The following is a 23,867-nucleotide window of genomic DNA, read 5'->3' as shown; positions in this document are numbered from 1 at the left end:
CAAAGGCTGGACTGCATGTGGAATAATGCTCTCCTCTGTGGCAGTCACAACTGCAGCAGAAATTCAGGGCTCCCAAGATGGGCCATTTACCTAGTTCACAAATTCTCACCTCCTCCAGAGAGGAATAGATATTCTTGTCATTACTCATGGTGCACATCATGCGAGAACCAACCCCTTCCCTTCCCCAGAATGGGGAAGGGCAAAGGGCTATAATGGATAGGTGCATAATGCTGCTGTCTGGTACAGAGCTGAAGGGATATGATAGCAAAATCCCAGAGGAGCCAGAATGGACAAGGAAATGACAGGCAGATTGTTTCCTTTGTCAGTTGTCTAGCAGCAGACAAACCAGTCTTTATAGGGAGCTGCAAAGAAAAAGGTGGATATTATTCTTTCATTAAAGCAGCACCGGGCCTCAAGATCAGTTAAATAAAAGAAGTTTCTCAGACATGACACAGTCTAATTTATTCCTGGTTGCTCTGAATGATGGCATGATTTATATTCAGCCCTAGGTTGTCTGTCTTTGATATTCTACCCACTCACATATTTGCATATTCAGAAGCTGTATTAGCACTAAGATATTAAAATGGAATCCACCATACATTAACAGTAGAATGACATGTAATTTATTCATATAACTGACAAGCAGTACTCAAATTCACTTAAATAAGCAAGTGATTACACAAATATCTAGTAATACTAAAGTTGATAGAAGGTATAAAATACCATGGGTATGAAATGCCATGGTAAATACTATTCAACAGACTACAATCATAATTCCAAACAAATCATGGTTTTTAAAATGATTTTCAGCAGTTTTAGAATGATTTGGTCTTTTCCCTCTTTAAAGCAAGTTACTTCTTCTATCAATACAAGGTCATTATTTCCAAGAAATATTGCAGAATGATATAGCTTAGATTTCTCTCTTGCAACACATTTTCTTACAAACTGTTTTTTAATATTGCCTCTTGACAGAGAAAACAAACCAGTCAGCACTCAAGTCCCCCAAGCAAAGATGCTTGGATCAGAACAGTGCCAGGGTACAACTCTGCATTAGCAAGAGGAAGGCAGTGAAAGTCCTTTTGAAGCTTTTGAAGTACATATGCATACTTCTTTTCTGAGGCTTTAAGCATCATAGGCATATTTAGGCATCCAAGCCTGTGAAATTATGGGAACAAAATAATTTGATATCTAAATTACTATGACAGACTTGGGGGTAACTTACAATATAATTCAAACAAACAAAAAAACACCTATCTAAATTTACTCCTTGTAAGCCTCATTACATTTCCGTGAAGCGCAGCTATGTTTGCAGGAATGGTTTGGCTTATCATGTGTCTGTCTCTCTGTATTATTTTAAGTCTTATACTTTATTGGAATGAGTCCCAAGCATGAACCTGGTTTGAAAAGCTAGCAGCAGTGGTCATGAAACATATCAATAAATTAAAAGGCTTCCACAGAATAAAATTCAGATAAATCTCTTACATACAAAATACAGCTACAGAAATACAGTTCTTCAATGCTGAATTATGAGAGGGAGGAAAACAATCTAAAAAAATAGAAAACTCTCTCCATACCTGGTGTCAAGGCAGGATGTAACACTGCATAATGCCACAACATGGGCAGTCACTGGATGACAGGTATTCAGAAAGAGTGGCATCTGGGGATCTGGTAAGTATGCCCAAAAGATGAAAATACTGTACCAAAAGGCATGCATATAATCACTGTGTGCATTCAGTGTGTGAGTTGGGATAAAGCAGAGATCTAACATGACAATGAGGCAGTGTTCTGGGGTATCCATTAAAATCAGCGTGGGTGACTACATGTTGATTAAACCTTCTGAGGCAGCAAAGTGTGGGCATAATGCCATGTCTGGGTTCTGCAGCTGTTTTATGATCCTCTTGCGGAATTTCTCCCGCACCCGATTAAATTCCATTATGTCTATGGGGTCCTCTTCAATCCAGAACTTATGAAACTCGTGCATCAAATAGCCTAGTAGAGATAAAACAGTGGTAAGAATGCAGGAGGGAAAAAATTCATAATCACATTCAAAATCACCCTGAATGGCTCAAAGAGAGGTGAGACAAAATAACAGCCACATAGATCTCAAAGAAGTGATCAGAGTATTTAAATAAAAATATTTCACTCAAATACTACTATGAAAAATTTTTCTTTGAAACCAGTGTAGTAGGAGCTACTAATCTGCAAGATTTTTGCAATTAGTCCTAGAATTATTCTCACTCCTTTCAAGCAAGAATACAAATCTATTCTGCATGTCTTGAATATGAATCACATCTGGAACATATTCTGAAAGGCTGACAGCAACCACTTCATCCTTCCCTTTTGATTACATTAACATAATGGTCTAATTTTTCAAAATTACTCCACTCAGCCTTTTTTCTCTTGATATTTGATTTAAGTTTTAAATTACTCTGACAAATTAAACAAATACATTTGGACAATCTATTATGAGAAAATAAAAATTGTAAATCAACTCTAAACAACACAGACTGGTCATTAAACTACATGAAATTGTTAATAAGACTTCCTTGCTCTGAAGCATAATTTCATATTCAAATACTTTTATGTCTCATAAATGTTGTCTATGAATGATCTGCATTGGGAAATTTTTGGAATAAATGTTAAGTGTTTTATATGAGAATCTCTTCATTGTGCTCTGTTTCTCCACTGTGTTCTCTTCCTCTACGACATTCAGAATGGATATGTGAACAGCTTTTTAAACAGATAGCAATAATCTGTAAGTAGTAAACCTATTGCAAAGTCAAATGTCTCTGTATATTACAAAAAATATTTGAGGAAATAATCGTAGTTAAAAAAAGAAAACCCAACATTACACAAGCTTTTCTTTGTGTTAATATTAGAAGGCAGTAGAACATAAGAGCAAGGATTCTGGAACCAGAAACCTGGTTTGAATCCTAGCTTTTTCACCTCTGTGAGAAAGGAGTGAGCAGCAGAGATGACAGGGGGCATGGGAAGAGAATTTTGGAACAAACACACTTGAACAACAATAAAAAAATGACCCCGATCAGAGATGTCCTGAGGTGACCCCAGGACCTCTCCCATCCATCCATCTTTCCTCCACCTGATGCTTGGATTCACCTAGGCATCATCCAGCCTTGAACTCTTCCGGTGGCAACACTGACAGTAGTCTGTTCCATGGATGAAGAACCTGATTCTTTTTTTCTTTTTCCCATTGGATTTGAGGAATTTATTTTCAGAAAAAAAAGTTCAGATGAGAGTAAAGTTATTTGAAACCTACCAGTTCCATCTAGGTGTATTGTCTTTCTCTGTGGGTCCTAAACAGGACCTCTGGGATGTCTGTCTGTCTGTCTGTCTCTCTCCCTCTCTCTCTTTTTCTGTCTCTCTTTTTCTTTCAAATTTTCAGGGTGACATTGGTTAATAAAATTACATAGGTTTCGGGTGTACAATTACACCCAATAATACACCATCTGTATACTGTACTGTGTGTTCACCATCCCAAGTCAAGTATCCTTCTGTCATCTTTTATCCCCTCTATACCCTCTTCTACCTCTCCCCAACCGTCTTTCCCTCTGGTAATCACCATACTATTGTCTGAGTTTTCACCTTTTTCACCCAGCCTCCCAATGCCCCCTCCCCTCTGACAGCTGTCAGTTCTCTATGCATCTGTTCTCTATTTTGTTTGTTAGTTTATTTTGTTCATTAGATTCCACATATGAGTGAAATCATATAGTACTTGTCTTTCTCTGACTGGCTTATTTCACTTAGCATAATGTTCTCCAGGTCCATCCATGCTGTTGCAAAGGGTAAGATTTCCTTCTTTTTTTAAGGCTGAGTGGTATTCCAAGAACCTGATTCTTAAAAGGTTCTTCTCATGGAGCGAAACTATGTTGTCTTGTATTTCTTGGAACAAATCCCATAATTCTCCAATTCAAGTATTTGAAATGCCCTTTACGCCCTGAGCTTACTTTTTTTCCAGGTTAAGCATCCTTATTTTTTCTTACCATTTCTCACATGCCACAAGTTGGTGTCTGTTTACCAGGGTGGTTGTTTCAGTGCACACCAACAGAAACTTGTTTCCCCTAATCTCAGTATCTTATTTATCCCAAACAATGTAATCATTCATCCATCTCAGGGACTGGGTGAATTCTTAAAGGTATCCCAAGAATGGTATGAGGGTCCCTTTTAAAAATGTAGACTCTCCCAGATTCAACTAGACATCACAGTTCAGTAAGATGAGTCTCATTCATGTCACTCAAGTCTGAGAACTACTGGTCTAAAAAACACTCTTTTTTAAAGTTCCCTGGGCTTTTTAAATAAATGTAATTTTTATGTTTCTAAATGAAATCTGCAATCATTTATAATTTCTTCTTTCCTTGCTATATAAAATACACACATAATTTTCCTGACCTAGCCTCTGAGTTCAAATAAAGACATCTGAGCTGTGTTGTATACAGAGTCAGTTTTCCAACATTATGAATTAAAATCATCCATGATGAACTGAAGGCATTTCATTAGCCCTGGCTGGTGTGGCTCAGTGGACTGAGCATCAGCTTGTGAACCAAAGGATTGCTTGTTCAATTCCCAGTCATGTCACATGCCTGGGTTGCAGGCCAAGTCCCCAGTAGGGGATGCTTGAGATGGAACCACACATTGATGTTTCTCTCCCTTTCTTTCTCCCTCCCTTTCCCTGTCTCTCTAAAAAAAATGCATTTCATTAGTATTTCATGTGTTCTAATCTTATTGACAATAATAAACAAGCACTGCAAAGTTATCTTTTAATGAAGGGTTCACTTTTTCACAATGTACGTAAAAATTTCTATTCTTCCACAATGTGCAGTAAACTGGCAACAGACTCTAAACATGATCTAATGTAGTCCAGAGTTTTAGAAGAATGCAGCTCCATTTGGTTTCCCTATTTTCCTACCTACATGAAAAAATACACATACAGAAAAACATCCTGAAAAGTTTTAAAGACAGATGAGGATAAGAGTAGAGGTGAGGGTGGTTAATAATCTGACTCCATTCTCAGGATCCTTCCTCTTCAGGCTACAAAAGTCAAGCTGTAGAGCTTATAGACTGATTTCCTGGGACTCTGTCTCATCAGGAAAATAATTAGAGACTATGACATGATTTTAATCAAATGCAGAAATGGTAGCATGGCTTCCAAGGTACATATTATAATCACAAACCTCCACTCATTTATATAACATTACAGAATGTTCATTAATCTGTTTGGTCATTTGGTCATTGGCCCATCCTTCAATGAACAAATATGTAAAGATACAAGAAAAATATAGGATTTTTATACTCCCCAATTCTTGGTCTTTTGGAGAGAGGGAGCCAGGCAGACAATTCCAGATCATTATTGATCAGTGAAGGAAGCCAACAAAATAGTGTGGAATGTAGAGGAAGGAAACAGGCCAGGCTATTGTTTCTAGTCTCTTAATTCTCTAAACAGTTTTATGGAGTAGGTAATGCTGATACATCTTCACTTTATAGATAAGAATGCTTGGCTTAAAAAACTACTTGGATGGGGCACAATTAAACAGTTAGAGCTGGAGGCTGGGAGCCAGGCCCTGACATCAGCTGGCTATCCAGTTTATTCTCTTCCTCTGGTTCTTATTCCTATTGAATAGTTCCTTCTTTTGAAGGTCAAAGAAAAATAATTCTCTTTCCTCTTCTGGCCTTCTACTTTCCTTCTGCTCATTACAACTAACCTTATTTCATGTCAGTGGAGCTGTGTGTTCAGTGGAGCTTTAGATTAAATGCAGTCTTTGTAGAACACTGCCTTGGCAGTGCAGTGTTTGCTGAATAACTGTAAAGACAGACTAATAGAGCTATTATCTTCTTACATTCTTTCACCTGGATAAAATATCTGTTTTGAATACTAATCTGGCCTTCCAATCCAAGCCTGCAGTGTATTTGTTGTTGCTTGAATGTGTCTTGGCTTTGCTTCACTGCATTCAGTTAGCAGACAGCAGAGGCATATGCAAGGACACAGGTAATTGCAAGTATATTACAGAAGAAACAGGCAGAACTGATCATGTCTGATGGAGAAACAATGAATTCAAAGTACTGCCTTCTTCTACTACAAAGGTCCGAGTACCTCTGTCTACATCTCAATCTACAGGGGGATTTCTGCTCTTTCTAAAATCTGGTGAGGGCCTTGGGAAAAGTAATTTAATTCTGTCAATTTCATATTCTTTAAAGAGACTCTCCCAGAGACTTCTGACCTGCTAAGATCTGGATTTATTATTCTCAGACTATTGCATAGATATCATCTTGGGCTTTCCCTTCACTTTCATCCTGAAGATTTTCTTCACTTCTCTTTTATGACATTTTATGCTTTCTGGACCTAATACATTTCTTTTAGGATTATACTTTTACTTTGTGGAAACATATATTTAAGGAGCTTCCTGATAAAGTTACAAGAGGATAAAATGTTTTAAGACCTTGCATTGAAAATATGTCCTCATTATACTACTATACTTAATTGGTAAGTTAGGCTGGGTATAGAATTCTAAGTTGGAAATCATATTCCTTTAGGCTTTAAAAAACAGTCTCTTAAATATTTGAAGAAATTGTTTATTTCACTGTCTTATAGAATACAATGTTGCTGTTAAAAAGTCCAATGTTATCTTGATTCTCAATTCTTTATATAATAGCTTTGAAGATTTTTAGAATAATCTTTTTCTAGTGTCATAATTTTACAATGATATTGATCTTGGTGTGATACTATTTTAATCTATTATGCTGGTGCTTATTAGTTTAAATATAAAACTCATCCTTTACTTCTGAAAATTTTTCTTTATTTCTTTGATTCCTATACTTTAGCTTCACTCCTCTTTTTCTGGCACCTCTATTATTCAGTTATAAGGCTTCTTAGAATTGTCCTTAAATTTTTCAACCTTTTTTTCCTATTTTTATCTTTTAATGATTTTATTTATTTTTAGACAGAGGGGAACAGAGAGAGGAAAAAAAGGGAGAGAAATATTGATATGGGGTTGCCTCTTAAAAGCCCCCCAACTGGAGATCCGGCCTGCAACTCAGGCATGTGCCCTGACTGGGAATTGAATTGGCAGCCCACTGGTTTGCAGGCTGGCACTCCACTGAGCCACACCAGCCAGGGCTCAATCTTTACTTTTATTTTTCATCTATACTGTTCTATTACATTCTAGAAATACTTTCAGCTTTATTTTCTAATCCTTCCTGGTGATTTCATTTCTGTGATGTGAGTTTTAATTTGTTTAATTATTTATTTATTTTTAATGCTATTTTATTAATTATGCTATTACAGTTGTCCTGATTTCTCTGCCTTCGCACCCTCCCCCCAGCATGCCCCATACTCAGGCAGTCCTCCACCATTGTTCATGTCCATGGGTCATGCATATAAGTTCTTTGGCTACTTCGTTTCCTATACTGTACTTTACATCCTCATGGCACTTCTGTAACCACATATTTGTACTTCTTAATCCTCTCACCTTTTCTCCCACTTCGCCACACTCCTCTCCCATCTGGCAACCATTAAAACACTCACTGTATCCATGATTCTGACTCTGTTCTTCTTGTTTGCTTAGCTTGTTTTTTAGATTCAATTGTTGACAGATATGCATTTATTGCCATTTTATTGTTCATATTTTGACCTTCTTTTTCTTAAGTAAGTCCCTTTAACATTTCATATAATAATGGTTTGGTGATAATGAACTCCTTTAGTTTTTTCTTCTCTGGGAAGCTTTTTATTTGTCCTTTGATTCTAAATTATAACTTTGCTATGTAGAGCAATCTTGGCTTTAGATCCCTGACTTTCATGACTTTGAATATTTCTTGCCAATTTCTTCTAGCCTGCAAAGTTTCTTTTGAGAAATCAGCTGACAGTCTTATGAGAATGCCCTGTAGATGACTAACTGCTTTTCTCTTGCTGCTTTGAAGATTCTCTCTTCATCTCTACCTTTGGCATTTTAATTGTGATGTGTCTGGGAGCTGGCCTCTTTACATCCATCTTGTTTGGGATTCTGTGCTTCCTGGACTTGCATTATCTATTTCCTTCAGCAAATTAAGGAAGTTTTCTTCATTATTTTTAAAATGGATTTCCAATTTCTTGCTCTTTCTTTTCTCCTTCTGGCACCTCTATGATGGGAATGTTGGAAGGCTTGAAGTTGTCCCAAAGGCTGTTTATTCTATCCTCATTTTTTTTAATTCTTTTTTTTCTTGTTCTGATTAGTTGTTTTTAGCTTCCTTATGTTCCAAGTCATTGATTTGATTCTTGGCTTCATCCACTCTATTGTTGTTTGCCTGTAAATTGTTCTTTATTTCAATTAATGTATCCTTTGTTTCTGACCAGATCTATTTTATACTCTTGAAGTCCTCATTAAGTTCCTTGAGCATCCTTATAACCAGTATTTTGAACTCTGCATCTGATAGATTATTTCCATTTTGTTTAGTTCTTTTTCTGGAATTTTGATTTGTTCTTTCATTTGGGCCATGTTTCTTTGTCTCCTTGTTTTGTCAGCTTCCCTGTGTTAGTTTCCATGTATTAGGTAGAGCTACTTTGACTCCATGTCTTGGTAGTTTGGCCTAATGTAGTAGGTATCCTGTAGGGCCAGTGGCACAGCCTCCTGTATCACCCAAGCTGGGTATTTGAGGGTATGCCCTTCATGTGGGCTGAGTATACCTTCCTTTTGTAGTTGAGACTTGATTGCTGTTAACAGGTCAATGGGATGGATTTCCCCAGGCCAGTCAGCTGCAAGGATTGGCTGTGACCACTGACCATCAACCTTTGCCCTCCATGGGTGATCAGCTGTGTGGCAGCAGGGTGGTGGTGCTCTGACATGGTTGGTTGCTGCCACTGGGTGGGCAGGCTCTGGGATTTCCTGGGTGGTGCATGGCAAGGCCAATCCCCACCTGTGTTCTTCCCAGGTCCATCCTGTCTGAATATAAAGCAATCTGAAAAGGCTGCTACTTATGTTGGGCTTGGAGATATACAGGTGAAGCTAAGCTGTGAATCTAGGCTGACTACTGCTAGAGCTATGCCTGGAACTCACTGAGGACAGCTGTTGGCTTGTTTGAGAGGATTTAGGAAGCTGTGGAGCATGAGCCAAGACCAGCCATTCGTATGGATTAGCAGCTTGGCTGGGCTGGTAAGTTGGGTGGGGCTGAGTCTCTGGGGATCTCCAAGGTATGCCAAACAGTGTTAGCCAGGTTGATGGAATTTCAGGGTGAGGGTTCGGAAAAGGGACAATGGCTTCTGCTTGCCTTGATGCCAGACACTTGAATTTCTCCCTGTATATTACTGTGACTTTCAAGCTGCTACCCTGATGCTAGAGCCCAGAGAGAGTGAGTCTGAGTAGGTGAGTCCTTATGTGGGTTCTTTAAGAGGAACTGCTTGGGGTTTCAGAAGTTTTTTTCCACTGACTCAAGTTGTGGGGACTGATCTTTCTGGCATTCGATCTCTTGGCCAGGGGGCCTAGTGTGGTGCTGGAACTCCTTGCTCCTGAGATATCCCTCCTGAATTTTCATCTACTACATGTGGGTATGGGACCAACCTGTTTCCCACCTCCACCCCTCCTACCAGTCTGGATGGATGTGGTTTCTTTAATTCTGTAGTTGTTAAAACTTCCATTGAACTCGATTTCTGACAGTTCTGAGTGATGGTTGTTCTATACTTTAGTTAATTTTGATGTGGTTGTGCGAGGAGGTGAGCCAAGTCTGCTTATACCACCATCTTGACTGGAAGTCTCATGATTTTTAATTTCTAAGTGTGTCTTTTTTTCTTGGAATGTTCTTTCTATAGTATTTTGTTCTTGTTTCATAGTTGCAATGTATTATCCCTTTGGGGATATTAATGATACAGATTTTTGCCTTTTTTTCTCCTTGTATTTTTTCTACTTCCTTCTAGTGGCTTTATTCCTGCTTATTTTGCACTCTTTCATGCTTGAGGCTTTCCTTATCATTCCTGTTTTCAAGTGCTGCTTAAGAAATTATTTCAAAATTCAATGGTTTAAAACAGCAATTTTAACATACTCATGAATTCAGTGGGTTAGGAATTCAGGAAGGGCATTGAGGGGATCTTCCATAATGTCTGGAGTCTCAACTGGAAAGACCTGAAGTGAAGGTTGAGGTGACTTAACAGCAAAATGGCAGGAACTATTTTGAGACATCTTTACTCACATGTCTCACGGTAGATGATGGATATCAGTTGGGACCTCATCTGACACTGTCAGTCAGATCACCTACACAGATTGCTCCACGTGTTGTGTCCTGAACTTCCTCCCAAAACGAGTCAGATCCCCTTTATAGGGGCTCATGCCTCCATGCCTCCAAACTCAGCCCAGTCCCAGAGAACCAGGCAAAAGCCTTTTCTGATCTAATCTCAGTACTCATATAGTGTCAGTTCTTCTATACTCTATTGGTTAACCAAGCAGCCAGCCCGGAATCAAGTAGTGAGAGGGATAAATAAACCTTACTTCTTAGTGGGAGGAGTGTCAAAGAATTTGAGGATATATGTTTAACCATCACACTTGGGCATCTGATAATCCCTGGCTGTCTATAAATATTTTTGACTGAATAAAAAGCTGGTTGGACTAAAAGCTGACTGGGAAGCTCTGAGCATACAGGTAGGGCTTGGTGACTACAAGCATGACTGTAGAGTGATATTGCTGAACAATTTTACTGGGGGGACCTATATCAGTATCACCCACTAAACCAATACCTCCTCTTTCTAATATTCACTGAACACTAACTATGGGGCTAGCTAAGAAAAATATTTTATCCATCATCTAATTTTATCCTCATAGCAGCTCTATAAGGAAAAAACTCATTTTATAGATGAGATAACTGAGGCTTAGAGAGGTTAGTAAACATAGATCTAGGAGTCAACTCAATTTGTTGTCAAAGTCTGTACTTGAGTGCTAGGCCATGCTGGATCAAGGGGGGACACCAATAATGTCTTTAAGTCTGACCAGAAATAGATACATTGGGTATTGTTCAAGGGCTGGGAAAGATGATAAATCCACAATGCCTGAAAATATAAGTGTAGGCTTTAAAAGGAGAAAAACAACAAAAATCAAAACCATAAGAGGAAATTTAAAGTCCCCAAAGCAACTAAATCACAAAGATATCTCAGCTTCAACACTTATCTAGAATGTTCTATAGAAAACTACATTGATAATTAAGCAACAGGACACTTACAGAATGTTTGTTGGAAGTGAGACAATGTTGGAGCTTCTGGGGCGATGTTATAGAAATGAGTTTTTAGGGCTCCGCTCACCAGTAGATTATATGTCAGATCAGTTATATTGATGCCCACGATTGCAAAGGAGTACCTGTAAAGGGTAAACCACAAAACCAATTTTGTGCCACACATGGGAAACAAGACTTAAAAATACAATAACCTGATTTTTAGTTAATAAATTATTAGAGTGGCAGGTTTCCCTTCCCTCTCCACCTTATTGAAACTCTGAATTTTGTAATTTATCATAAAGAGAATTCAGGGTTCATATACTTTGACTTGGTAATTCCATTTCCAAATATACGAGAAAAAAAATAAAAACCTGACAAAGCATCATATGCAAGGATATTCATTACAGCACTATTTACACTGCCAAAGACATAGAAACTATTCAAATATTCTAAAAAAAAGTGACTGGTGAAGTAAATTACAGTAATCTCATGTAACATATTTAGCCAATAAAACTATATTCCTAAAGACTATTTAAATAAAATATAACACATTATGTATTGAACAAAACAAGTTTTCTTATATATACACAAAAATGTGCACAGAAAGCAGGCTAGAATGAAATGACACAAAATATTAATATATGTATATTAGAGTAATAAGAGGTGATTTTTGTTTACTTTCCTATATTTTCTAAATTATCTATAATAAATCATATACTACTTTTAGATTTTATTTACTTATTCTTACAGAGGGAGGAAGGGAGGGAGAAAGAGGGAGAGAAACACCAGTGTGAGAGAGAAACATTGACTGGTTGCCTTTCATACACTCTCCAACCAGGAACTGAACCTGCAACTCAGGCATGTGCACTGACTGGGAGTCAAAACAATGACCTTCTGCTTTACAGGACAATGCCCACCCAACTGAACCACACTGGTCAGGGTATAAATAATATATTATTGTTAAAAGGAGGAAAAATATAAATAAGTATCTTAATGATCAGGGTATATTTTCTACTCCCTTTTCTACATGTCTATCATGGTAGCACATTAAAAAAAAAGATTTCTTTTCAAAATTTTTAGATGAAATGGGTATTATAAAAAAAACCCCAACACTTTTAGCCCTGGCTAGTGTGGCTCAGTGGATTGAGTGCCAGCCTGCAAACTAAAGGGTTACCTGTTCCATTCCCAGTCAGGGCATGTGTCTGGGTTGTGGGCCAGGTCACCAGTAGGGGGTGCTTGAGAGGCAATTACACATTGATGTTTCTCTCCCTCCCTCCCTTTCCCTCTCTAAAAATAAATAAATAAAATCTTTAAAAAATATAAAATGAAATAATATCTAAAGTAAAATTTTTATCTGATAGCCTGATACTTGACAGAAATCCTTAAAAGAAAACAAACAAATTCTAAATGAGGACTTCTGAAAATGATTTCCATATGGTTATAACTTTCTAAATCTTGCAGTTGGTGACAGGAAAAGTAGTTATACATAATCATACAAATACAAAGATATTCATAAACATAACAGATCCTTTTAAAAATGTAACTGGATTATATATTTTTATCAGGATAAGTAGATTTTCATTTTTGTCATCTCTCACAGGGCTCTTGGACATTTTTGTCCTGGTTCAGACTGACAGTCTTTATTATGAAATCCCACACTCACCCAATTGCTTTGTCCATCCTTTTCTGCTCCCATTCTGCTTTGCTGAATTTGCTGAATGAATGAATAAATAATAAGAGTTAATCTCTAATTGGTACTCTTAATATTCATGTTAAAACTGTTGACTAAATGCAGAGACATTTGTAACTCAGTTATCAAACACAAACCAATGAAAATATTATCAATTAAAGAGCTACAACACAGTTTATATGGAGCTCAGAAATGGAATTATTTAAAGCCATGCTACTTATCCCCTATTCACTTTAGTTTAGCAGTGGGAGACAGCCCTAAAGGCCAAACATTACAATATTATTTTATCCTATCATTACTTACCAAATGACATTGCTTCCATGAAACCTTTTCTAGTATCCCTCCCCTCTAACTAGGTGCCACCTCACGCTCCCTTGATTCCCCGAATTTGGTTTTATCTCATGGCATTTATCCTACTCACCCTTGTTTGTGATGTCTGGCACACACTAGATGCCAAATAAATATTTACTGAAAAATAATTGAGTTAGTGAACAAAAGGAAGGAATGAAAGAAGGAAGAGAGGGAGGAGAGAATACTACATGGGTTTAAAAAACTCTGTTTCAACAAGTGCTATGGTATTTCCTCTGGTTAAGGTAGGACAGTAAAACCATAGCAGTTCCAGTTTTATTCCATTTTATAATTTGAACTTTTGAATAAGACTGTTTGAAGAAAGGGTTATATCATAGAAGCATTCTGAAAATAATGCCTTGCATTTCATTACTGTGTATTTGCTCATCCCCCCATCCTCACCCGACTCTGTACTGCTAACATCTTGTAGGCAGAAACCATGCTCCACTCTTCATTGTGGCTAATGGGACCTTCATTCAGTGTAACCAGACTAAAAAATGTGATTATTATTTGAACTAAATAAAATTTAAAACTAGAGTTATTATGAGCATTTAGCTTCCATCTAAGTAGGAATTTTCTATAGCATTCCACAAACACTGCATGAAAAGACAAACATGTAATACACACAGCACAAGACCACAAAAACACAATACAAAGCTTATATTTAACTATGTGTACTTTCTACTTTGTAAATGATTACCTATAATTCAAAGTAACTGTCTTTAATTCATGTTAAACCATGTTGCCTCTTTTTAAAGTGTAACTGCCAACCAATAAACCAACTAACCAGCCAAAGAGGCATCAGATTTTTACCTTGAAAAACTCATATTCAAATAAAATGAGTTGTGTTTGAAACTTAAGAAACTTTGCATAAATTAATTTATAAGCACCTATTTTCTCTTCAACAAAGCTTTGTAAATAGATAATTTCTCCATATTTGTCAAATCTCTATCTGCACTGAAAATAGAAGAAAAGGCCAATGACCTCCACTCATCTGATTATTGACACAATATCCGGGCCCTGATAGAATGAATCCATCTCTTCAGGAAACACACACAGAGAAACAAGCAAAAAACCTAACAGCAGAAATTCTTTTAAACTTGAACCTACTTTTATCCCTCAAGTTACTTCAGGATTCAATGGATTTATATATATAATAATATATAATGAACAATAATATATAATGGTTGCTAAAGGATAGATAGGAAAGAGTTTTCCTAGTATACATAGGCTTCTCCCTGTTGAACACCTGAAATACTCAGGGCCTGACAGAACCTATGTTTATATCACGATCAGTCAATATATACTTCTTGCAGAGGTTAGTGAAGGACAGTAACATTTTCAAAACACTCTGATTTGTATTCAGTGACATTTACTATCAATTTGAAGTAATCAATGCTTGAACTCCATCTAGTCAATTTTATAGTCAATTTTATTGTAGCTTGAAGGACAAAGCATGGTAGTTTTTCTGTATGCCTTGCATGTGTGTGCACACATGCAAATGCTAGTCTCTTCTTAAATAGGAGTAATCACACAAACCACCAAATCCTCTCTGATGGCTGACACAGGAAATGAAGCTATAAAGTCCTTCTCAAGAATGGCTGATAGACAAAATCAATCCCTGTCCAATGCTTAATCATAAATATTTTAAGCTTATTGTTTCTTCCCAAGGACCATGAAGGAGTCATGTTTCCTGGCTGATGCTCCTCCAGGAAATGCCACCTGATGGTGCACATACACCCTGAGGTCAGTTTGATTAGAGGAAGTTCAGAATCTCTGCATTACAGAAACATGCAATGCAGAAAGCCTCGTTAAAAGTTAAAATAGCTCAATTTTAACCATGTAATATATCAAGAAAGAGCTAAGTGGTCTTAGTGTTTTTCCAAAGTAAATAAACAACAAAAAATAATTTAATCTTTTGAAGGATTATAAATACAAATTTGAGAAGTACAGTATAATTAAATGAACCTTAGTCAACAGAAACTAGAATAAGTAAGGTGGGAGGGGGACCCCTAAATCAATCTGCTTCTGAATTTCTGAATAATAAAACTTAGAACTTAGACAACATGAATACTAACAAGGAACTTGCCATGCTGAGGAGAAAAAAGTAATACAAAACCATGATTGCAAAATACCAGAACTCCTTATAAGAAGAATGACTAAAGCATATATAACTATGTTATTTAATAATGAAATGAGAAATACATTAATAGAAGAGAAAATTTGTTCTCTGCAACATAATTCCCAAATAAAATGTCACTCTCTGGGGAGTCTATGGGTCAGAGCATGTGTGGAGATGTGATCAGCCTTTAGATGTGTTCAAAATGTTTCTCCAACCAGGTATAGCCATGGCTATAGAAAAGGTTTTTGACATTTTCTATCAGGTTGGTCTAATCCAGTTTTTCTCTCCCTAAAACAGAGCCCAGATATAAAAAACTACATTAAATTAAAAGATAGGAAATACTTGCTTTTGGAAAAATTTTCATGAATTTTTATTTCTTTAAAAATTATTGTTCATACATATTTTGAAAGAAAATAAAAGCAACAAAACACAAAACCAAAGAAAAAATACCTTATTTCCTCTTTAGTGATATCCCTTCATGTAATCAGTTAAAAAATGTAGAAAAGTAAATAAAGATGCAAATAATTTAGAATCTAGAATTTTATTCTTTAAAAAGCCTCAGAAACTCCAGACTTTTTCAGTGAGTCCCTGATTCTCCCCTCTACTCTCCCATCATGCTCTCTTGTCTCTGAACTTTTTCTTGAGAAAAAGTTTCTCTGAATGAGTTCTCAGACTCGACTCTCTCCTCCTTCTATGTCCACCTCACCAGTCTTCCTGGACACCAGTGATGTTATCAGTCCCTTCAAATACGTATCACACTCTAATGGCTCCATTTTATATCTTCAATCCCATAAGTACCTGAAGGGTTTTTTTTGTGTGTGGGTTATATCAGCATATCAGCTTAATTAAAAAAGAACAGCATGTTTCAGGTCTATGATTCCATTTAATATCAACAAAAAAATCTGTACAGAGAACCCAAAGGCAACCATATAGCATAATGTGTAAATATGCAAATATACTTAAAAAATGCACGTCATTCCGTGGTATTTGCAAGGCAGAACTTTATAGCAATTAAGGGAATGTACCTCATGCTAGCTAAATTAATAATCCTTCACCTGTATAGCCAATGCAAATAAGTACCCGAAGCTTTAACCATCCTCTTCTGAATTTGTCAGAGGGTTTGTTCAAAGGAGCTTTAAACCTCACTTCTGGTAGGTTGACTTCTAAAAATTTCATCAACAGATCCATGTAGAAGATGAAGTTAATTCTACCTTATTCACAAAGTGTAATCCACCTTTTATTTTCAACAATTACCTGCATTTTGGATGAAGAGAGTCAGAGAGGGCCTGCTGAGCAGCTGTACTGTCCCTTTCTGCAAAATACCTGCAGTTGGAGGGAAAGAAAACCGTTATTCCATGCCTGTTGAATATACACACTTTAATCCAGTTTGAGGCCATTTGGATTCTGAGATGGACACTAGCATAAGATTATCATGTGTCTCACCTTCTCCAAAGAACAGCTCTCCCTAATAGAATTTTCCAAATATAATGACAGTATAATAGAATAGTTGTAAAACTCAATATAGATTTAGGAATGATTCTAGTAGGTCTGAAAATTTAATTATGAAATTTGCTATTCCCCAGATAGCCAAACATATTATTAAAAGGGGTCATCAATGAGGGGGCAGAAAGAGGCCCCTCAGAAGGCAGAAAAGACTGGATGAAGGGACCTAGTGAGGGGCTGTGACAGCCAAGGGCACAGAAAAGACACTAGAGGATAGAGGATGTGTTTCAAAGGCATTTTTCTTGGAGAGTATTCATGGGGTATTTGAATTGTGAAAACAATGGAAAATATAGAGCTCAGAGATGCTATAAATAAAATTTTATTCTAGGGAAAAGGGGAACAATGAAGTTTTCTAGAAAATAAAACTATAGCATGTTATTTAATTTGATGTGAATATATTTTCTGCATAAATCTAAACAATAAAATAAGCTCATGAATTTGTCTCAGAAAATTTCAAACGAAAGTCAGGAAATTTAATTCACATTGTTGGGAACCACCCTGCCTAGTTTCAGAAGCTTGTAACCTCACATGGCTAAGGCTGAGTAAAGATACCTTGGGACCATATGCCACTAAGGAGACAAAACTTATCTTCCCAGCAGGGGTGCAGCCTCTGCCCCCTTTACTTCACCTTGCTTGGCCCCAGGTGGATGACTGGCTAGCCAATGGTGGGTAAGATTCCCCAAGGGAGGGACAACCTAGAATAGGCATGGTCATGAAGGGGCCATCAGGGAAGGACTTAGCGGACTATATAAAAGGGGTTATGGACCCTCACCCCTCAGCTTTGTCATAGCCTGACTCCTCATTCTATCTGTAAAAAAGCCCACTAATCTCTTGGTTGCCCAAATCCCCCACCTGACTTAAGCCTAAAACAATGCCAGAGGCCAGTGTGTCCCTGTGCTGGAATGGGTGGTTTCTGGGACAATCGGACCTAATATGAATGCATAAAATCCTGTGAAACCTGCTTTGCTAAACATACCCTCAATTTAAATAAGGGTCCAGGCAAAAAATGAGTTTGTTTCCCCAAAGTTTTATGTCCCTTAGCTATCTGACCCTGACTCAGAATAAGCCCTCATAGTTCTCTGAATGTTATCTATTGTTTGATCATTACAGCCTGGAAATGATTGATGAGCTTTACATATACGCCCTGTATTCCTATGCAAATTAAACCCAATAAAGCCCATTGAAAAACAGGCCCAAGGCCTTGAGCCTGTTCCTCTGAGAGATTGGCCACCTTTCCTCCCCAAGCAGATCATGTCTTGGTAGACATCCATGGTGGCTGGGGGAGCTCTGCTGGACAGAACCTCCTTCACAACACATGGCCATGATTATTAATGAAATTGAGTCTGTTTTCATACTTTTGTTGGACATGTAGGTTTCCTCTTTTATGTCTTGTCTGTTCATATTTCTTGCCCCAGTATATGTAAAAATGTCCTCAAATAAAGACAAATAATCCTGGAGAGAATAATATAGTTGTGGATATGGGTCCTTTATCATTTATCAGAGTGTCAGTCTTGGCTTGTCTTGGCTTTTTTTTTAAAATTTTTTAAAAGATTTTATTTATTTATTTTTAGAGAGGGAAGGGAGGGAGAAAGAGAAAGAGAGAAACATCAATGTGCGGTTGCTGGGAGCCGTGGCCTGCAACCCAGGCATGTGCCCTGACTGGGAATCAAACCTGCAACACTTTGGTTCACAGCCTGCGCTCAATCCACTGAGCTACACCAGCCAGGGCTATGTCTTTTCACTTTGTTTATGGTAGCTTATCTTATGGAAGTTTTCAATTTTAATGTGTGAAATTTATTGATTATTGATTTTTATTTTATGGTTTATACCACAGAGGTAAGGTATAGATTGAATTTTATTTTTCTAACTGGAAGGCTAAGTGTCCCAGCTCTAGTTATTCAAAAGCCACCTTTTAGCAATTAATTTGTAATACCACCTTTGTCATCAAAATTTATCAATACTTTTTATTTACATCATATAATAATGTAGTATTTATTTGTTTATTTAAGTCCTCACCCAAGGGTATGCTTATTGATTTTAGAGAGGAAGTGGTGGAGAGGAAGAAACATTAACTGGTTGCCTCCCATAAGCACCCCAACTGGAGATGGACCCTGAGACCCAGGTATGTGCTCTGACCCAGGATTGAACCTGAAACATTAAGGTGTATGGGACAATGGTCCAACCAACTGAGTTACATGGCCAGGGCTCTAATAGTGTACCATTTAAAGGATTTCCTAAAATAATGAGTGATTATAAACTTCTTAAATTTAATATAAAAGTAAAGATCTAGGGAGAAAATGGGGTGCCATAAAAAATGACTGAGTAAGGCTTAATTTCTTTAAAAAATAATATCACTAGTATCACTAATAGGGGTGTGTTAAAGGATATGTGAACCAACCTAAAAGGACTCCCTTTGGCTTGAAAAATAATAACCAAAAATGACTCAATTTGAGCATGAAAAAATAATGAGTGAAATTAGTTGAATCACAATAAACATATAAGAACCAGGATTAAAAATAATATTTAAAACACAGAGAGATAAAGCCTAAAAAAGTTTTTTGATTACTAACATGGGAACTAGGGCACCAAGTCCTCATGCTAAAAAATGGCAATTTATTTAGTGAACATCTGTCCTGTCTGTATTTTAGAGAAACCAAATAACCATAGTTGATAAAGGAAACTGAATCTCCACAGAATTCTAGCCAACAACTATGGGAAGAAAAATGAATTAGAAAAAGTTTTTGCATGATTAAGTAATTGGTTCAGTGAAGACCACTGAAGGAGGACTTGATTAGACAAAGGGCTAATGGGGACTTCACAATGCAGCCACCAGCCTGTGATACCTCTGACCCATCTCAGCCTGGGAATGAGAATAGGGACAAGGCAGGCCTCTCACTGTGATGCCAACTTGATTCATGTCTTTCTGAATACTGACTATTTTTAGGACATACAAGGGATGGGCATAAATGAAAACAGGCACATCTAGACCATGGGACATTTTACAAGACAATTGACTGGGAATCTTGAACAAGTTAATGACGGGGCAGAGGGAGAGAAACTGCTTGAATTAAAAAGTCCAAGAGACATAATAATGAAGTAAAATGTGGAGATCTTGTTTAAAATTGGATTAGAACCAGATTTAAAAAGAGATTTTGGGAGAACTGGTAATTTGAATGTGCACTGAACATAGAGGACACCAAGGAATGTTGTTAATTTTGTTAGGTGTGATGCCATTTGGGTCAATGTAAGGTAATATTGATGTTTTTTACAGCTTAAGAGTGAATGAAAACCAGTATAAATTTTCATTAACATGCTTCTACCTCCCAAAAAACAAACATGACAAGTATTTCAAAACCTTGATAATTACTAAATCTGGGTGATTAGTAAAAGAGGAGTTCTTTAATAACCTTCTGTTTTTTGTATATACTGAAATTTTTTTCATAATCAAAAAATAAAATAAATAAATTTGAGAATTGCTTAAAAGAATCCATGAAGTTTTCCAGATAAAAGTAAGATGGTAGTAGCTTTTTATATTTTCCAAACCTGAGTTATCTCTCAGAGGACTTGAATGTTTTCTTGGAGTCTTTTTGGAAGTGGCTTTTGGACCTAATAACTCAATTCTGTCATTTCATTATAAGGAGACAAGATCACTTTAATATTTACCCACTCTTCATTTTACTTACTGCAAATTGTACAGTCCCAGAAGTCCCATTCCTCGAAAATCTGTTTTAGGATCATCACCTTGGAAACCAATTTCACACCATTGCTTAGAAATCCGAGATTCCAGTGGAGTATTGGGCTTCAAGAATTTCCACAACTGGAAACAAGAAAGAAAATTAGCTTGTTGGTATGCACACATAAATATTCTTTTCCATTGTCTCAGATTTTGTAAACACCACCATCAGGAGGAACTCTGTAAAAGCTGAATACATGCAAACATATTACAATTAAAGATTTGATCATCTTTCAATTCCCTATAATAGCAGTTCTCAAAGTATTGTCTGAACACTCTTGGAGGAATACCATGACCTTTTCTCAGGGTCTGGGAGGTAAAAATTATTTCATAATAAAACTAACAGGTTTTTGTTTTTTCATTCTCGTCTTCTCATGAATATACGGTGGGATTTTCCAGAGGCTGTGTGACATGTGACCACATCACCCCACTGAAAGCAATGGAATGTGTACTTTTATATTTTAGTGTTTCAAATATTTGTTTTAATTTCTAATCAGATATCTATCTCCCACAGAAGCTGTTGGGATCTCCAAAAATATATAAAAGAGTAAAGGGAAGGAGAGAACAGGGAATATTTTGAAGCCATGCATTATTAAAATCCTTAGAAAATGCTTATCTTACTTTACAGCAAAACTTTTAGCAGCATTACTAAGAAAAAGAAAAATAGACTTGAGTTTTATTTCTTAGGGCTCATCTAGGATGAGGTGAGAATAAATGTCACATAGCTAAACAAAAGGTCAGTAATGTTCATGAATAACCTCAAAATATATTATTATCTTTAAGAGTTACCTAAAAATGTTTCAATTATAATCAATTTTATATTAATGGACAAGTGTAAATTCAAAGCACCATGTTCTTCACTGCTTAATAAATTGGTTATATTTTTCTAAGTTTTCTATAGAAATATATGTTTAACACAGGACTTCCGGCAAGTTGGAGGAATAGGTGGACACACCATACCTCCTCGCACAACCAAGATTAGAACAACAATAATTTACAGATAGCATAACACTCAGAACTGATAGGATTTATCTGAATGGAAGTCAGACAGCCAAGAAATTGAAGTAGACCCGTACATCCAGACTGGTAGGAGACGAAGAACCGGGCGGGCGCGGGGTTGGCGCGGAGGTCGGGGAAAATTTGGCGCAAAATCGGTGCGACAGCCATCCAGGGTGCAAGAATGCAGCGGTGATCCCTGAGTACGCAAGCTGCGGCTGGCAGACCCAGTGAGGCAGCGATTGTGGACCAGGGCAGAGCTCGCAGCCCAGGATCCCAGAGAAGGGTCTGAGCCCAGGAGAATGGAACTACCGCCATTGTTCCCTCCCATCCCCGCTCCCGCCCCCGCCTCCACATATAACATCACAATCTAGCGACTGGGGTGCCCAGCCCCGGTGAACACCTAGGGCTCCGCCCCCCACCATAACAAGAGCGACTAGACCGGGAAAAAAAAAAAAGGAGAGACAGGGAGACATAAGATATGTTTCCAACAGAGCAGATCAATCCCCCAGGACTCATCCTTTTGAGCGACCAAGAAATAGCCAATCTATCAGATGCACAGTTCAAAACACTGGTGAGCAGAAAGCTCACGGAATTGGTTGACTTTGGGCACAATTTAGATGAAAGGATGCAGGTTACCATAAAAGAGATGCAGGAAGATACGCGGAGGAGAGCCAATAGTGAAAGGAAGGAATCTGAGTCTCAAAACAATACAGTAGACCAGAAGGAAGATAGAATCAACCAAGCAGGAAAGCATGATGAAATAAGAATTCAAAAAAATCGAGGAAAAGCTTAAGAGCATCCAGAACACCTTTAAACGTTCCAACATCCGAATTATAGGGGGTACCAGAATGGGAAGGGGAAAAAGCAACAGATTGAGCACGTATTTGAACAAATAATAAAGGAGAACTTCCCCAATCTGGCAAAGGGAACAGTCTTCCAAGAAATCCAAGAAGCTCAGAGAGCCCCAAAGAAGTTGGATCCAAGAAGAAACACACCAAGGCACATCATAATTACATTAGCCAAGGTAAAAATGAAGGAGAGAATGCTAGAAGCAGCAAGAGATAAGGGGACAGTAACCTACAAAGGAGTTCCCATCAGACTGTCAGCTGATTTCTCAAAAGAGACCTTACAGACAAGAAGGGGCTGGAAAGAAATATTCCAAGTCATGAAAGACAAGGACCTACATCCCAGATTGCTCTATCCAGCAAAGCTCTCATTTAGAATGGAAGGGAAGATAAAGTGCTTTTCAGATAAGGTCAAGTTAAAGGAGTTCATCATCACCAAGCCCTTATTTTATGAAATGCTAAAGGGACTTAGCTAAGAAAAGAAGATAAAGAAAAGACATGTATAGTAAAAGGACAGCAAACTCACAATTATTAACAATCACACCTAAAGCAAAACCAAAAGAAACTAAGTAAACAACTAGAACAGGAACAGAGCCACAGAAATGGAGATCACATGGAGGGCTAGCAGCAGGGGGGTGGGAGGAGGTGAGAGGGGGAAAAGGTATAGAGAATAAGTAGCATAGAATGTAGGTTGAAAATAGACAGGGGGAGGGTAAGAATAGTACGGGAAATGTAGAAGCTAAAGAACTCATAAGTATGACACATGGACATGAACTAAAGGGGGAGAACGTGGGTGGGAGAGGGGGTACAGGGTGGGGGGGGGGAGAAGGGGGGGAAATGGGACAACTGTAATAGCATAATCAATAAAATATATTAAAAAAAGAAATATATGTTTAACACATCGTTACTTGAGAAAGTGAGACAATCACAGCTGTACAGATATGCAATGCTCTACTAGTTCCTTCTAATAAACAGAGATAAGCATGTAAGCAAATTTGCCTTTAAGAATATTAATAATATTTTATATTATATTTTCATTATAGAGACAAAAATAAATGTAAAATTTCCTTATTACTATTTCAACATAATTCAACTTCTAAACTGCCTGTTCTATGTTATGTAGATTTTAAAATTTAAGCACAACAGGATACATAAACACCTTTTTACAGTGAACTGTCACGTATCTGACACAGTACAAAACAATGTTCAAAAAAAAAACCAATGTTCAATGATAGGAAATACTAACAAAAAATTTATCAAAGTTATTTTAGGTACTAATCCAAAATTATGTGTTATTCAAATGATACAATATTTTATTTTAGTAGCATAACCAGTAAATTCAATCTAAAGAGTAAGAGAAAAATTTCAGAGTAAATTATGTCATACTTGAAAGCAAAATATGAAACATGGGCAATAGAAATCTCTTTTTATATTATCCACATAAGAATT

At 37.2% G+C, this 23,867-nt stretch overlaps 1 protein-coding gene across 3 annotated transcripts in view; it reads right to left on the bottom strand.

The window, feature by feature from the left end:
• Positions 1-600: 600 nt before the first annotated feature.
• Positions 601-23,867, bottom strand: part of ELMOD1 (ELMO domain containing 1) — an 81,627-nt gene continuing 58,360 nt past the window's right edge. For all 3 annotated transcript variants that reach the window (XM_045838804.1, XM_045838796.1, XM_045838812.1), the window contains 5 exons: positions 20,525-20,658; positions 16,593-16,661; positions 12,842-12,892; positions 11,188-11,321; positions 601-1,989 (listed from right to left, as the gene is read on the bottom strand). In XM_045838804.1, the coding sequence (XP_045694760.1) occupies positions 1,817-1,989; positions 11,188-11,321; positions 12,842-12,892; positions 16,593-16,661; positions 20,525-20,658 (561 nt within the window). In that variant the 3' untranslated portion in view covers positions 601-1,816. The remainder of the gene's footprint in view (positions 1,990-11,187; positions 11,322-12,841; positions 12,893-16,592; positions 16,662-20,524; positions 20,659-23,867) is intronic.

Source organism: Phyllostomus hastatus, unplaced genomic scaffold (genome assembly GCF_019186645.2).
Source record: "Phyllostomus hastatus isolate PE091 unplaced genomic scaffold, TTU_PhHast_1.1 phas_contig_113, whole genome shotgun sequence".
NCBI lineage: Eukaryota > Metazoa > Chordata > Mammalia > Chiroptera > Phyllostomidae > Phyllostomus > Phyllostomus hastatus.
Note: the sequence above shows the minus strand (reverse complement) of the source record. Positions and strands in the feature narration are given on the sequence as shown.